The sequence below is a fragment of the Pistacia vera genome, unplaced genomic scaffold, assembly GCF_008641045.1.
Source record: "Pistacia vera cultivar Batoury unplaced genomic scaffold, PisVer_v2 Contig344, whole genome shotgun sequence".
NCBI classification, from domain to species: domain Eukaryota; kingdom Viridiplantae; phylum Streptophyta; class Magnoliopsida; order Sapindales; family Anacardiaceae; genus Pistacia; species Pistacia vera.
Genome location: NW_022196162.1, coordinates 2,205,207 through 2,216,726, shown reverse-complemented (window position 1 = coordinate 2,216,726; position 11,520 = coordinate 2,205,207). Strand labels below are relative to the sequence as shown.

General features: G+C 32.7%; 2 protein-coding genes across 2 annotated transcripts; one reads left to right on the top strand and one right to left on the bottom strand.

Annotated features, from left to right (window-relative positions):
* Positions 1 to 2,080: 2,080 nt before the first annotated feature.
* On the top strand, positions 2,081 to 6,344 carry LOC116138843 (protein DETOXIFICATION 21-like). The gene is made up of 9 exons (XM_031424502.1): positions 2,081 to 2,160; positions 2,629 to 2,907; positions 3,571 to 4,112; positions 4,575 to 4,661; positions 4,757 to 4,813; positions 5,373 to 5,611; positions 5,799 to 5,917; positions 6,132 to 6,218; positions 6,336 to 6,344. The coding sequence occupies exons 2-9, from the start codon at positions 2,659 to 2,661 to the stop codon at positions 6,342 to 6,344; spliced, it is 1,389 nt and encodes a 462-aa protein (XP_031280362.1). The 5' UTR covers positions 2,081 to 2,160; positions 2,629 to 2,658.
* A 3,717-nt stretch (positions 6,345 to 10,061) lies between these two features.
* On the bottom strand, positions 10,062 to 11,024 carry LOC116138842 (CENP-B homolog protein 2-like). Its single transcript, XM_031424501.1, has one exon. It carries the CDS (start codon positions 11,022 to 11,024, stop codon positions 10,062 to 10,064), a length of 963 nt encoding a protein of 320 aa, XP_031280361.1.
* Between the last annotated feature and the right edge of the window lie 496 nt (positions 11,025 to 11,520).

Below are 11,520 nucleotides of genomic sequence, written 5' to 3'. Positions count from 1 at the left end.
TTAATTTATATATATACAAATTTTTTCTAAATTGTTCTTAGTTTTATGAACTTTTTAATTAGTTTAAGTTTTTATTCCTTTTTTTTTTAGGGATATTACAAAGCCCGTGTGGTATCAACTACATGAGCCCCGTTGTTATAGAAAACACTATGCTAGTCCATATTATGCTAAAATCGTTGATAGAATCCTTCAACATTGGAAATTACCTTTTTACCCTCCTAACCCTAAACATCTCCCCCAATGGCCACTCAGCCAGTTTTAGGCTATCTAGCGACACCGTTAGAAGCCTTGGAGGTCGTGCGACAATGTTTGGCCTAGGGGCCTCACGACGCTTCCCAAGGTTGAACCATCCTCAGGCATCACTAGAGGCTGCAATCAACGTCAAGCTTTTAGTGACGCCTTTCGATGCCAAATCTGGCTGGGCGGTACTAGGGAAGCCAGATTTGGCCTTGCGGTGCTACTACATACTAGATCTAGTAGCGGATAGCAACGAAATAAGGGGGTGAAGGGAGAAACAACAAGAAGATGGGGGAGAATAGGGGCAGAAGAAAAAAAGAGGGAGAGAAAGGGAAGATATAGACTTAGTCAATTTGAAAAGTCAAAATTGGCCTTTTAGAAAAGTAGAAATATTGAATATACGTGACCCTCGGTTATCGTAATGGAATGGGGGTTAGCATGGCGTTTTCTATAACAGCGAGACTCACTAGTTGAAACACAGGTTGTTGTTTTTTTTTGTAATTATCTGTCTTTTTCATTTCCATGTGGTTAAGACAAGGCATTATAACAGACATCAAGTAATACACTTTAACGTGTGGTCGAGATTAAATTTTGATAATGTGAACACACTAGAATTAGAAAATTTGCTTATTTGTCATCCAATTTTAGTTTTTAGACATAGTCTATTTGAAATCTAGGGATGAAAGTGTTACTTTTAGATCTTTGTGTACTAAAGGGAATTTCTTCTGGGTCTTTTGCAAGGGTCAATCTGTAATTTTGTGCACAGCAAATAAACTCGTTGGTCCCGGTCCAGGCCATATTCATGTAAAGTTGCGTTACATAAACACAATATTCCATGCAACAGGTATCTTTAAAATTAATTAATCATTAGTGTAGTTATTCGCAAAAATGTAATACATGGGCAATAAGTGGGGCACCGCACCATTTCACTCTTTTGCTTTTGCATGTATTCTTTTTATAAAGCTGGATACTTCTACAGTAAGAATTTGAAAGTTTGTTCGTGCTGCATAAAGGGCTCTTGTGAGTGTTCTTCCACTCTCTCCTTTTTCTTATGAATGGCTGTACACTACATTACTTACTTTTCTTTGGTCATAGCTATTTATTCTGAAAGAACCCTTTTTTGTACTTCGCAAAGAATAAAAGTTCTGGGATGTTTGATAGGTAATTTTTTCAAAACCCAGTGCAATTATCTCTTCTTTTAATTTGTACTAATGTACTTTGTAGCATACTGTGTCCTATAGATAAATGTTAAGAATGCTAGAACTGGTAAATAATGATTGATCTCACTATATTTAAGGAAATATATTGAAAAGCTATTGAGTTTTGATTTGATTGGTGACTTGGTGAGTTGATTTTTATGGAGAAAAAATACCTCACTTCATTTTCTCTTATGCCAAATGGACTGAATTGACACATTTATTCTTAAATCTAAATTGCCTTTATTTATTTATTATTATTTTTTAAGAGATGGGCTTGAATTTCACTTTTTAAGTTTCTTTTATCTGATGTTTCTTAGGAAGAGGATTTATTATATTGGGTATGAGCTTATAATTTGATATACTCTATTATTGCTGATTTTCAGTACTCTAATTTTCGTAACTGTAATATGTTGGTGGTTTTCATGTGGGATTCTTGATACGTTGAACAATCAGAAAACCATTTGATGGAAGTTCTAAAATATCTCCTTCTAAAGTCTATTTCCATTAAGGTTTTCTGAAGAATGAGTTTTGGAAACAGCAAATAATAATTGTAATTTAAAATGATTTCTTGAAAGAATTACATCATTATTCAAAGGTACTTTTAGTTGAGGAACTTGCTTGCATAAGCCTTATTTTATTGAGACCAATATTAACTTTGTGCCGCAAGGACCTTATTGAACCATCCACTGAAATAATTGCATTATGTACCAATACTCTGAACTTTGTATGATTCCCAACATTATCCTTTCTTCTACATTATAGTGATTTCTCTCAAAGTTGTTTTTGTGTATCATATTAATTTCATTGGTCTATATTGTTCATCTAGAATATTGGTAGTTGTTGATATTGGAAATTGACAAGTGTTCGTGCTTGTCTGTTAGTGTAAGCTTTCATGCGGATCTTGAATGAGACTTATACTCTTCAGTATTGTGGGAATCATACACTTTTTACTTTAATAAAAATTCTCATTAGCTTCTATTCAACAATAATGATGATATGATAGAGTACCATTTATTCTAACAATCCAACAATTATAATAGAAAGATCCTACACGAAGAAAAACTTTCTACGTATAGAAGCAAAAAAAATTGGCAATCGGATGCTGTCATACTATTCTACTCAGCTTAGTTATTGCATTTTTTACTGACAAGGTGTAGTTATTAATATTTTTAACTTCTGTTTATATTGACAGCTGAAGAAGGTCTCAATTCTGGTTGTGGAAATGGAGGAAGAGATTCAAGAGAAGCTTCTGAGACAAGGAGATGTTGATGAGGAAGTAAAGCTCATGGACAAGGTGTGGATTGAGACCAAAAAGATTTGGATTGTCGCCGGTCCTGCGATTTTCACAAGATTTTCTACGTATGGGATAAACTTAATCAGTCAAGGCTTTGTTGGGCACATTGGTCCAACTGAGCTGGCTGCTTATTCACTTGTGGTTACTGTCCTGTTGAGGTTTTCAAATGGCATATTGGTATGTTCTTACCATTAGTTTCATTCTTGATGTTTCGGGTTGACATAGAACGGTTTGTTTTTGGTCATTTTTGTCGTACTTAAAGTAAAAGAATATCACAATGGGAGATGCATCATGACTCATCTCGTGTTTGATGGACAATAATGAAACTTAAATACATAATACCTAAAATTGGCTTTATGGGACAGCTATAGAAAAACTCGTTATCTCAGTCTGCAGACCAAAATGATGTTCAAGCAACAGCCTGCTTCCCAGAATTTGATGCAGCCAATTCCTTGTCATCTCATTATACCAACCAATCTAATATGAATTTGAGTAATGGTAATCCTTCCCCCAAATACATGGACAATTGCCATTTTGAATAATCTAGGCAATCTATGCATGCTTTGATGATCCGGAGTCACATATGATATCAAGACTGTTATGAGACAGAAAGGAGTCCAGTGGATGCCCATCGTGACCATATTAATGGTTTCCTAAGAGTAGTTATGAAATTCTATTAATTTTGATGAATTCTAACTTATTAGCCTTAGAAGAACATTCAATGAAATTAATAGAGTCACTAGTCAGTGGAAATTTCAGTTGATGATCTTCTATGGTGTGATCTAATTATTATTTGCTTCTATTTTCTATGGTGTTGATGTTTTTAAGTTCAATGTGCAGTTGGGCATGGCAAGTGCATTGGAAACTTTGTGTGGGCAATCATATGGTGCAAAACAATACCACATGATGGGAGTATATCTTCAAAGATCATGGATAGTCTTGTTCATTTCCTCTATCTTTCTTCTACCCTTGTTTATCTTTACTACTCCACTATTGAAGGCTTTCGGCCAGGAAGAGCATATTACAGAAGTGGCAGGAATCATTTCTCTTTGGATTATTCCTGTGATGTTTGCCTTCATTGCAGCCTATAGTTGCCAAATGTTCCTACAAGCACAAAGCAAGAACAAGATTATCTCCTACTTGGCGGCAACTTCAGTGTCAATTCATCTGCTTCTTTCTTGGCTTTTGACCGTGAAATATAAATTTGGAATCACAGGAGCAATGGTATCGGCAGTTATGGCATACTGGATTCCAGATCTGGGTCAACTTCTGTTCATTATGTGTGGTGGTTGCAATGAAACATGGAAAGGCTTCTCAGTTTTGGCTCTCAAAGATCTTTGGCCTGTATTGAAGCTTTCTCTGTCATCTGGTGTCATGATTTGGTAAGTTCTTCATCTTATTGTCATTTTGGATGAAGTTTTTGGTAATGAAAAAGTCTGGTCTTCAATAACTGGAATAGGCTGAATCAGTTGGAATGGCACTTTAAAGCTAAAACTATTTTATTTTTTACAGTATGTTTATCATTGTCGTTGGTTATTATAGTTGATCAGGGGATGCTTCGTAATTCTTTGTGTCCTTTGTTGATCATCATGAGTTCTCCCATTTTTTACTATGTCTTCGACAGATTCGGCTCTGAGTGGCTACCATATGATATTTCCAATTGATTGTCTTGTAATGACAAAATTTAGAAAGTTTGAAATATCAGCAGTCTCTGTTTCAGAGTGTCCTTGTACGTGGTGTCTACACAGAAATAATGTAATTGTTGTTTTTAAATATATGGAGTTTTGCTTTTCTTTAACTTGTATATCTTGTAAGTTGAATTAGTATTATGTTGTCCTTGACAGTGTAGAGTTATGGTACAACACAATCTTGATTCTTCTAACAGGAAACATGACAAATGCTGAGGTTTCCATTGATGCTCTCGCTATCTGGTAATTGATTTGTCACCTTTCCCTTTTGGATTTTACTTTGCATTTATGTTTTCAGTATGAGCTAACTGTCCATTGTGCCACATTCTTGTTAACAGCATCAATATCAATGGTCTGGAAATGATGATATCCCTTGGATTTTTGGCTGCAGCGAGGTTTCGTCTTCATTATCTTTTACTTAGATTATTTCACCTTTTGTCTTTTTTAAAGCACATATAAGTTAGCTTCTAGTGATGATAAATGAGTACGAATGTTAAAACAAACGGAGGTTTTTTTGTTCACAGAGAGAAAACAAAAAATATCCTGGAGAATGCAAAAACTGATTATAGAACTGTGTATGTTACTAAAAGTGACCATCTTGGCCCTTTGCCAGATCAATTTATCTTTTTTCATTTTTCTTTAAACAGTAGTTCCAACCATATAGACGATTCTGAATGGAATTACCATAAAATTCAATCTGATTATATTATAACCTAAAGACAGCCATAATTTATTGACATCAGTCCCTAAAAACATTATTCCATGATTACATGATCACTGAATTCAGTGAAGTATTATTACGAAGGGGAGTATTATATTCCTTCACTCTAAACCTTATGTCTTTTTAAAACTTGATATTCTCCTCATGCTCTTACTGGTTTGCTTAAAAATGAGAGTACTATGTGCATATATTGAATAGCATCTTTTTCCTTGTTTTGGATGTAAAATCTTTAGTGTTAGGGTCTCGAACGAACTTGGAAGAGGAAGCTCAAAAGATGCAAAGTTCTCCATCAAAGTCATAGTTCTCACGTCATTTATCATTGGACTAGTGCTATTTGTGTTCTTCCTACTCCTTAAGGGACGTATTGCATACATATTTACTAATAGCCATGAGGTGGCTAGCGTAGTTGCAGATCTATCACCACTGTTGGCTTTCTCTATACTTATGAACAGTGTTCAACCTGTGCTCTCTGGTAATGTTTACCTTTTTAGTTATGGCTTTTATTTTGTGATAATTCGCACCTGTAGTTGTAACTGATGGCTATATTCTAGTGATTATTTTTCTCAAGAAGGGAATACCAAATATTGGGACCACCAGGCAATTTTTGTCTTCAATACCTAAGAATAAATATATGTAACAGAAAATATAATTCTGAGCAGGAGTTTCTGTTGGTGCTGGGTGGCAAAGCATTGTAGCATACGTGAACTTATCATGCTACTACCTGGTTGGGCTTCCCGTTGGAGTTTTGCTTGGTTATGTTGCTCATTTCGGAGTCAAAGTGAGTTTATCATTTTTATTGTTCAGATTTAGATTCCTTTTATCTTTAAATTTGATAATTAAATGCTTTACTGCTTGGTTCAGGTCATTAATTGTAAGTAGCTAGTTATATATGTTATTGAAAAAGGACTCAGTTTGTACATATGCAGATGCCATTTTCGTTATAAATTTAAACATGAAATATAAATTGCTAAGGAAGATAATTTGTTTCGTAGGGTGTTTGGATGGGAATGTTGTTAGGCACATTTGTTCAAACGATAGTACTTATTATTATCACCTGGAGAACTGACTGGGATAAACAGGTATTATATCATCTTTCCACTTGTCTTTCTTTGGTTTATGTACATGTCGGTGCTAAAATTACAATCATAAATTTTTTCTTCACGTAATTTAATTCATAAACAATTGCATCTCTGCAGGTGCTATAGCTCGTAATCGTGTTAGCAAGTGGTCCATGGCAGAATCAGAAGAATCAATGCCCAAGAGGGAATTTTCTTCTTGCCTTGCCACTACTCTTCGAGAATTGAGGGTCCCTGGAATTTGCTCTGTTTTCAACTTACATGTAGTACTATATTTTATGGTTTCATCAATTGTAATCACTTTTGAAGCATACTCTTCCTAATAAAATTTCTTCGATTATTCGTTACATTTAGTCGTACCAATAACATATGTCAAGTCAACTCGTTGTGGCATTCGTGCTATAGGAAAAGATTGATTCATTTTCAATGGTAAAAGTGTTATTTTGGTAAATCTTTTATATATAAGTTTATGATTTTAAAAAATGAAATTGGCTGGCGACTCGTCGCCCGTGGTATTGTCACCGTTGCACGTCACAGCGTGTGTCAACACTGCCTGCACTATTGTGTAAATCACAGATTGGGGATCGCTATTAAACATACTTTGATAAATTTCAGGAGGTCATGGCTTATTAATAGATTTTCTTTTGGTTCCTTTGTGAATTGTTTGTCTTGGATTTTTTGTTTTCTTGTGGTTCAAGCAGTCCTCTCAAGAATTATGTTCATGTTGTGCCCAACTTTCCTTTAAGCTTGAGAACTTTGAGTACTAAAAAACAAAACTCCGTTACGATCTTATTTAACGCAATATGTTAATTGTTGCTATAAAAATTGGATTTTTTGTCAACCCAATTGCTGATCAGTGACAGCAAATATTTGTAGGTTGTTTTTGTTTGTACTTCAACAATATCTATGCAATTACACGGCTTAAAGTACATTACTTCTATGCAATATATTCGTAGGGATGGCAGTGGGACGGTTCAGGGGTGGGGACACGGTAGCTGCAATATTTTTAAAACCCAACCCCTTGTAAGACCCGATAAGGTGACCGAGTCAGGTTTAGTTGATCGGTGATGTCATCATAAAAATTTTTTAAAATTATAATTTACTTTTAAATTTTAGTATATTACAAAAATACCCTAAAATTGCAAGTAGATCCTGGAATTTTATTTATTCAAACTATCCCTAAAATTTTGAATATTTCAAAAGCACCCCCAAAAAATTCCATTAATCCTTACAAGTTTAAAAATATTATAAAACCCCTGGAACCTGAACTAGACGGATAGGCTGTCGGGTCTCGATTTGACCAGCCAATCTGGTCCGGTTTAAAATAGAGGCGGAGGCCTCTATTCCCCACTCCACTTAGGATTTTGGTCCCTATTCAGTATTAACCACTCTATTCCCAAAAATTTAAACGGGGTGGGGTGGGAATCTCCACATAGGAAGAATTCCCTTTCCCTAATTTATTTAAATATAAACTATATAATAAGTATATTAAAAATAAATAGCTTACATAAATAAACTAGTAGTATATATTATTAATGTTCTAAATAAAAAAAGACAGAATAACATAATCTAGTAATATTAAAAATGATGTTTAACTAAGTCATAACCAAACATAAAGAAAAACTAATTATAAAATATTTCAATGTGCTATACCATCATCTATAACCAAGAAAATTTTTCTAAACCAAGTTGAATGTATAAACCGAGGTATTTTAACACTATCCATTTCTAACATAGATAAGACTTCTGTGTATTAGAGTATTTAATGAATAATGCACTAGATAATTTTACTCTTTCCAAAGCAATATATATATATATATATATATATATATATATATATATATATATATATATAGATATATATTTACACTAGATAATTTTACTTTCCAAAGCAATAATATATATATATATATTATATAATATATATATATATTATATCATTATATATAATTATATAATATATTATATATATAATATATATATATATATATAATTTACACTAGTATTTTAGTTTCCAAAGCAATATATATATATATATATATATATATAAAATAAAACTTCTTTATAGTCATAATGGCGGGACTAACTAATTTTATTACTATAAGGAGGTTATAATTTAATGGAGGTGTAATTACAAAAATTATAGTTTTGATTTTTTATTTTTTAATTCATGTTTTAGTAGTATAATATTAGGATTTCAATTCATATTTTAGTAGTATTAGGATTTCAATTCAGCGTTTCAATTGCCTACTTTTGAAATGGATAGAAGACCGTGTCTTGGAACCAGCAAAGATAAGTGTCATTGATATAACTATAAATGCAGTTCATGCATGGTCAATTGATATGAAACCACAGACAATTGTTAGTGGTTTTAAGCATTGCAAAATTAGGACCCTCGATTTCGATGTATTGCAAGTTACAAATGAAGTAGACAAGAAAAATAAAAGAGTCATTGCAAAATTAAGTGATCAGAGTAGACAATTTCACTACACTAATCGAATGGATATTAATGTCTTCCTTGATCATTCAAATGAGCAACAAATCGTGTATACTTTAACCGAAGAAGAAATCATTGCTACAATTAGACAAGGAGATAAAGGAAATAATCCTAAGGATGATAGTACAGAAATACAAAAAGTTTCGTGTCACGAAACTCTAAACATGCTTGAGAAGCTAAAAATATTTTGGTTTCAATAAGAAGGTATCCATGTTAGCAAGTTATTACATACTAGCAAGGTAAAAGATGTAATAACAACTCTAAAAATATAAATCCTTGTCCTATACAACTTTAGATAAATATTTTATTTCATCTTAAACCTTTAATGTAACATAACATATATTTTTTGATAATATACAGATAATTATTACTATGTGGAGGCAACTTTCCTTAAAACGGGGATTAAAAAAATTATAACTTATTACAATGTGGAGTTTATTTTTATTTATAACTATCCCAAATTGGGAATTGAATTTTTTATGACTATGTAGAATTTATTCCTATATTGAGTATCACTATAGAGAGGTTTTACTCTCTCTCTCTCTATATATATATATGAATAAACTCTACATAGTCATAAAAAATTCAATTCCCAATTTGGGATAGTTATAAATAAGAATAAACTCCACATTGTAATAAGTTATAATTTTTTTAATTCCCGTTTTAAGGAAAGTTGCCTTCACATAGTAATAATTATTTGTATATGGCAAAAAAAATATATGCTATGTTACATTAAAGGTTTATGATGAAACAAAATATTTATCTAAAGTTGTTTGGGACAATGATTTATGCTTTAGAGTTGTTATCAAATCCTCTAACTTGCGGGTATATAATAACTCGCTAGCATAGACACCTTCTTGTTAAAGCCAAAATATTTCTAGCTTCTTAAGCATTTTTAGAGCTTCATGGCACGAAACTTTTTATATTTCCGTACATCATCCTCAAGATTATTTCCTTTCTCTTCTTGTCTAATTGCATCAATGATTTCTTCTTCAGTTAAAGCATATATAACTTGTTGCTCATTTTGATGATCGAGGAAGACATTAATATCCATTCGATTAATGTAGTGAAGTTGTTGAATTTGATCACTTAATTCTGCAATGACTTTTCTATTCTCTTCATCCACTTCATTTGTAACTTGCAATTCATCGACATTGGAGGTCCTAATTTTGCAATGCTTAAAACAATTGATATTGATAATTGTCTGTGACTTCACATCAATTGACCATGCAGCAACTGCATTTACAATTCCATCAAGGATAATTATCCTTTCTAGTTCCAATACATGATATTCTATCCGTTTCAAAAGTAAGCGATTAAAGTGTTGCCGATAATAACCTTTGAAATTTCTAATAATGCCTACCTACATCACATGACTGGATTTTGGAAGTGCTAGTTGGTGGTAGGAACATAACAGTTGTGGGATGAAGTGGGGGGAGATTCTCCTTTTTGCCATGTGCGGTACAATTATCCAATATAAGCAAGACATTTCTACCCAAACGGCTATCAAACCACTTAAGCCATTCCATAAAAAACAAAGATGTCATCCATGCATTTGAATTCGCTCGATACTTGCAATTGAGATTGTCACGGTTAACATTATTAAAGCATCTTGGATTAAGAAACTTACCGATGACCCAAAGCGAAAGTTTGTCAGAGTCGTCGCCATTGCAACAAATTACAATTGTAATCCTCTCTTTGTTTTGCTTTCCACCCTCCAATTGCTTTGTTGCAAGAGAGTTATCAGCTTGCATTTGATAAAATAAGTCAGTTTCATCCATATTATAAATGTCCTTCCAAGCCCATTTGTCTAATTCCTCTCTTATTGATGGAAAACTAGCTTCAATTTTCTCCATATTAACTGAACCACTTTCCCCAAAACGACGAAAGGAATGAATTGCATGTCGTTGCTTGAACTTTTCCAACCATCCATTTGAAAATCCAAACGAGGTAGCTTCAGGATAGAGTTTCCTTAGAAAAATATTTCCCTTCTCTTTTAACGATTCACCATTCATATTGACATGCTCTTGATGGCATACAAAACATTCATAGAGGGCAGACTCCATTGCTAGGTACTTTACCATCTTTGAATGTTTTGTGTTTGGGTTCAACAATCCTTCTTCTTGAAGGAGGTCAACTGATCGTTTAAGTGTCTTAGATATTGTTGCTTGTGATACCTTAAGACCATGAGTATCTTCTAACCACTTCACAAGATCTTTCTGCTTCCAACTAGGGTTTGATTCTTTCATTTTGCACAATTCAACACGAATACTTTCAGTCAATTGAGTTCGTGTATTAACTTTGGGTGGCATGATTGATTTGCTAGAGGAAGAAGAAAGGTATCACTTAAATTGGTGGAAGATTTTATTGAAAACTTGATTGAATAAGTTGAAACATAACAACCCTATTCATAGCAGGCTAATCATAATCTACTAGGATAAGTAAATAAGAAATTCTAATACTACTACTAAAACAATGAATTGAAATCCTACTAATACTAAAACATGATATGAAATCCTAGTACTCAAAACATGAATTTTAAAATAGGAAATCAAGTATATATTAAAAGTAAATAGGAAATCCTAATACTACCAAAACATAAATTATAAAATAAGAAACAAGTAATATTAAAAGTAAATAAGAAATCCTAATACTACTAAAACAATTAATTGAAGTCCTAATATATATACTAAAACATGAATTATAAATAAAATCAAAATAGTTTTTTTTGTAATTACACCTCTATTAAGTTATAACCTGCTTATAGTAAAGTTTGATCACAATATTATAACTATAGAGAAGTTTTAC

Coding starts and splice junctions, on each gene's coding strand:
- LOC116138843 (XM_031424502.1), top strand. CDS start 2,659: ATGGAGGAAGAGATTCAAGAGAAGCTTCTGAGACAAGGAGATGTTGAT. Junction 4,113..4,574: donor TCATCTGGTGTCATGATTTG/GTAAGTTCTTCA, acceptor TGTCCTTGACAG/TGTAGAGTTATGGTACAACA. Junction 4,814..5,372: donor GGATTTTTGGCTGCAGCGAG/GTTTCGTCTTCA, acceptor TAAAATCTTTAG/TGTTAGGGTCTCGAACGAAC.
- LOC116138842 (XM_031424501.1), bottom strand. CDS start 11,024: ATGCCACCCAAAGTTAATACACGAACTCAATTGACTGAAAGTATTCGT.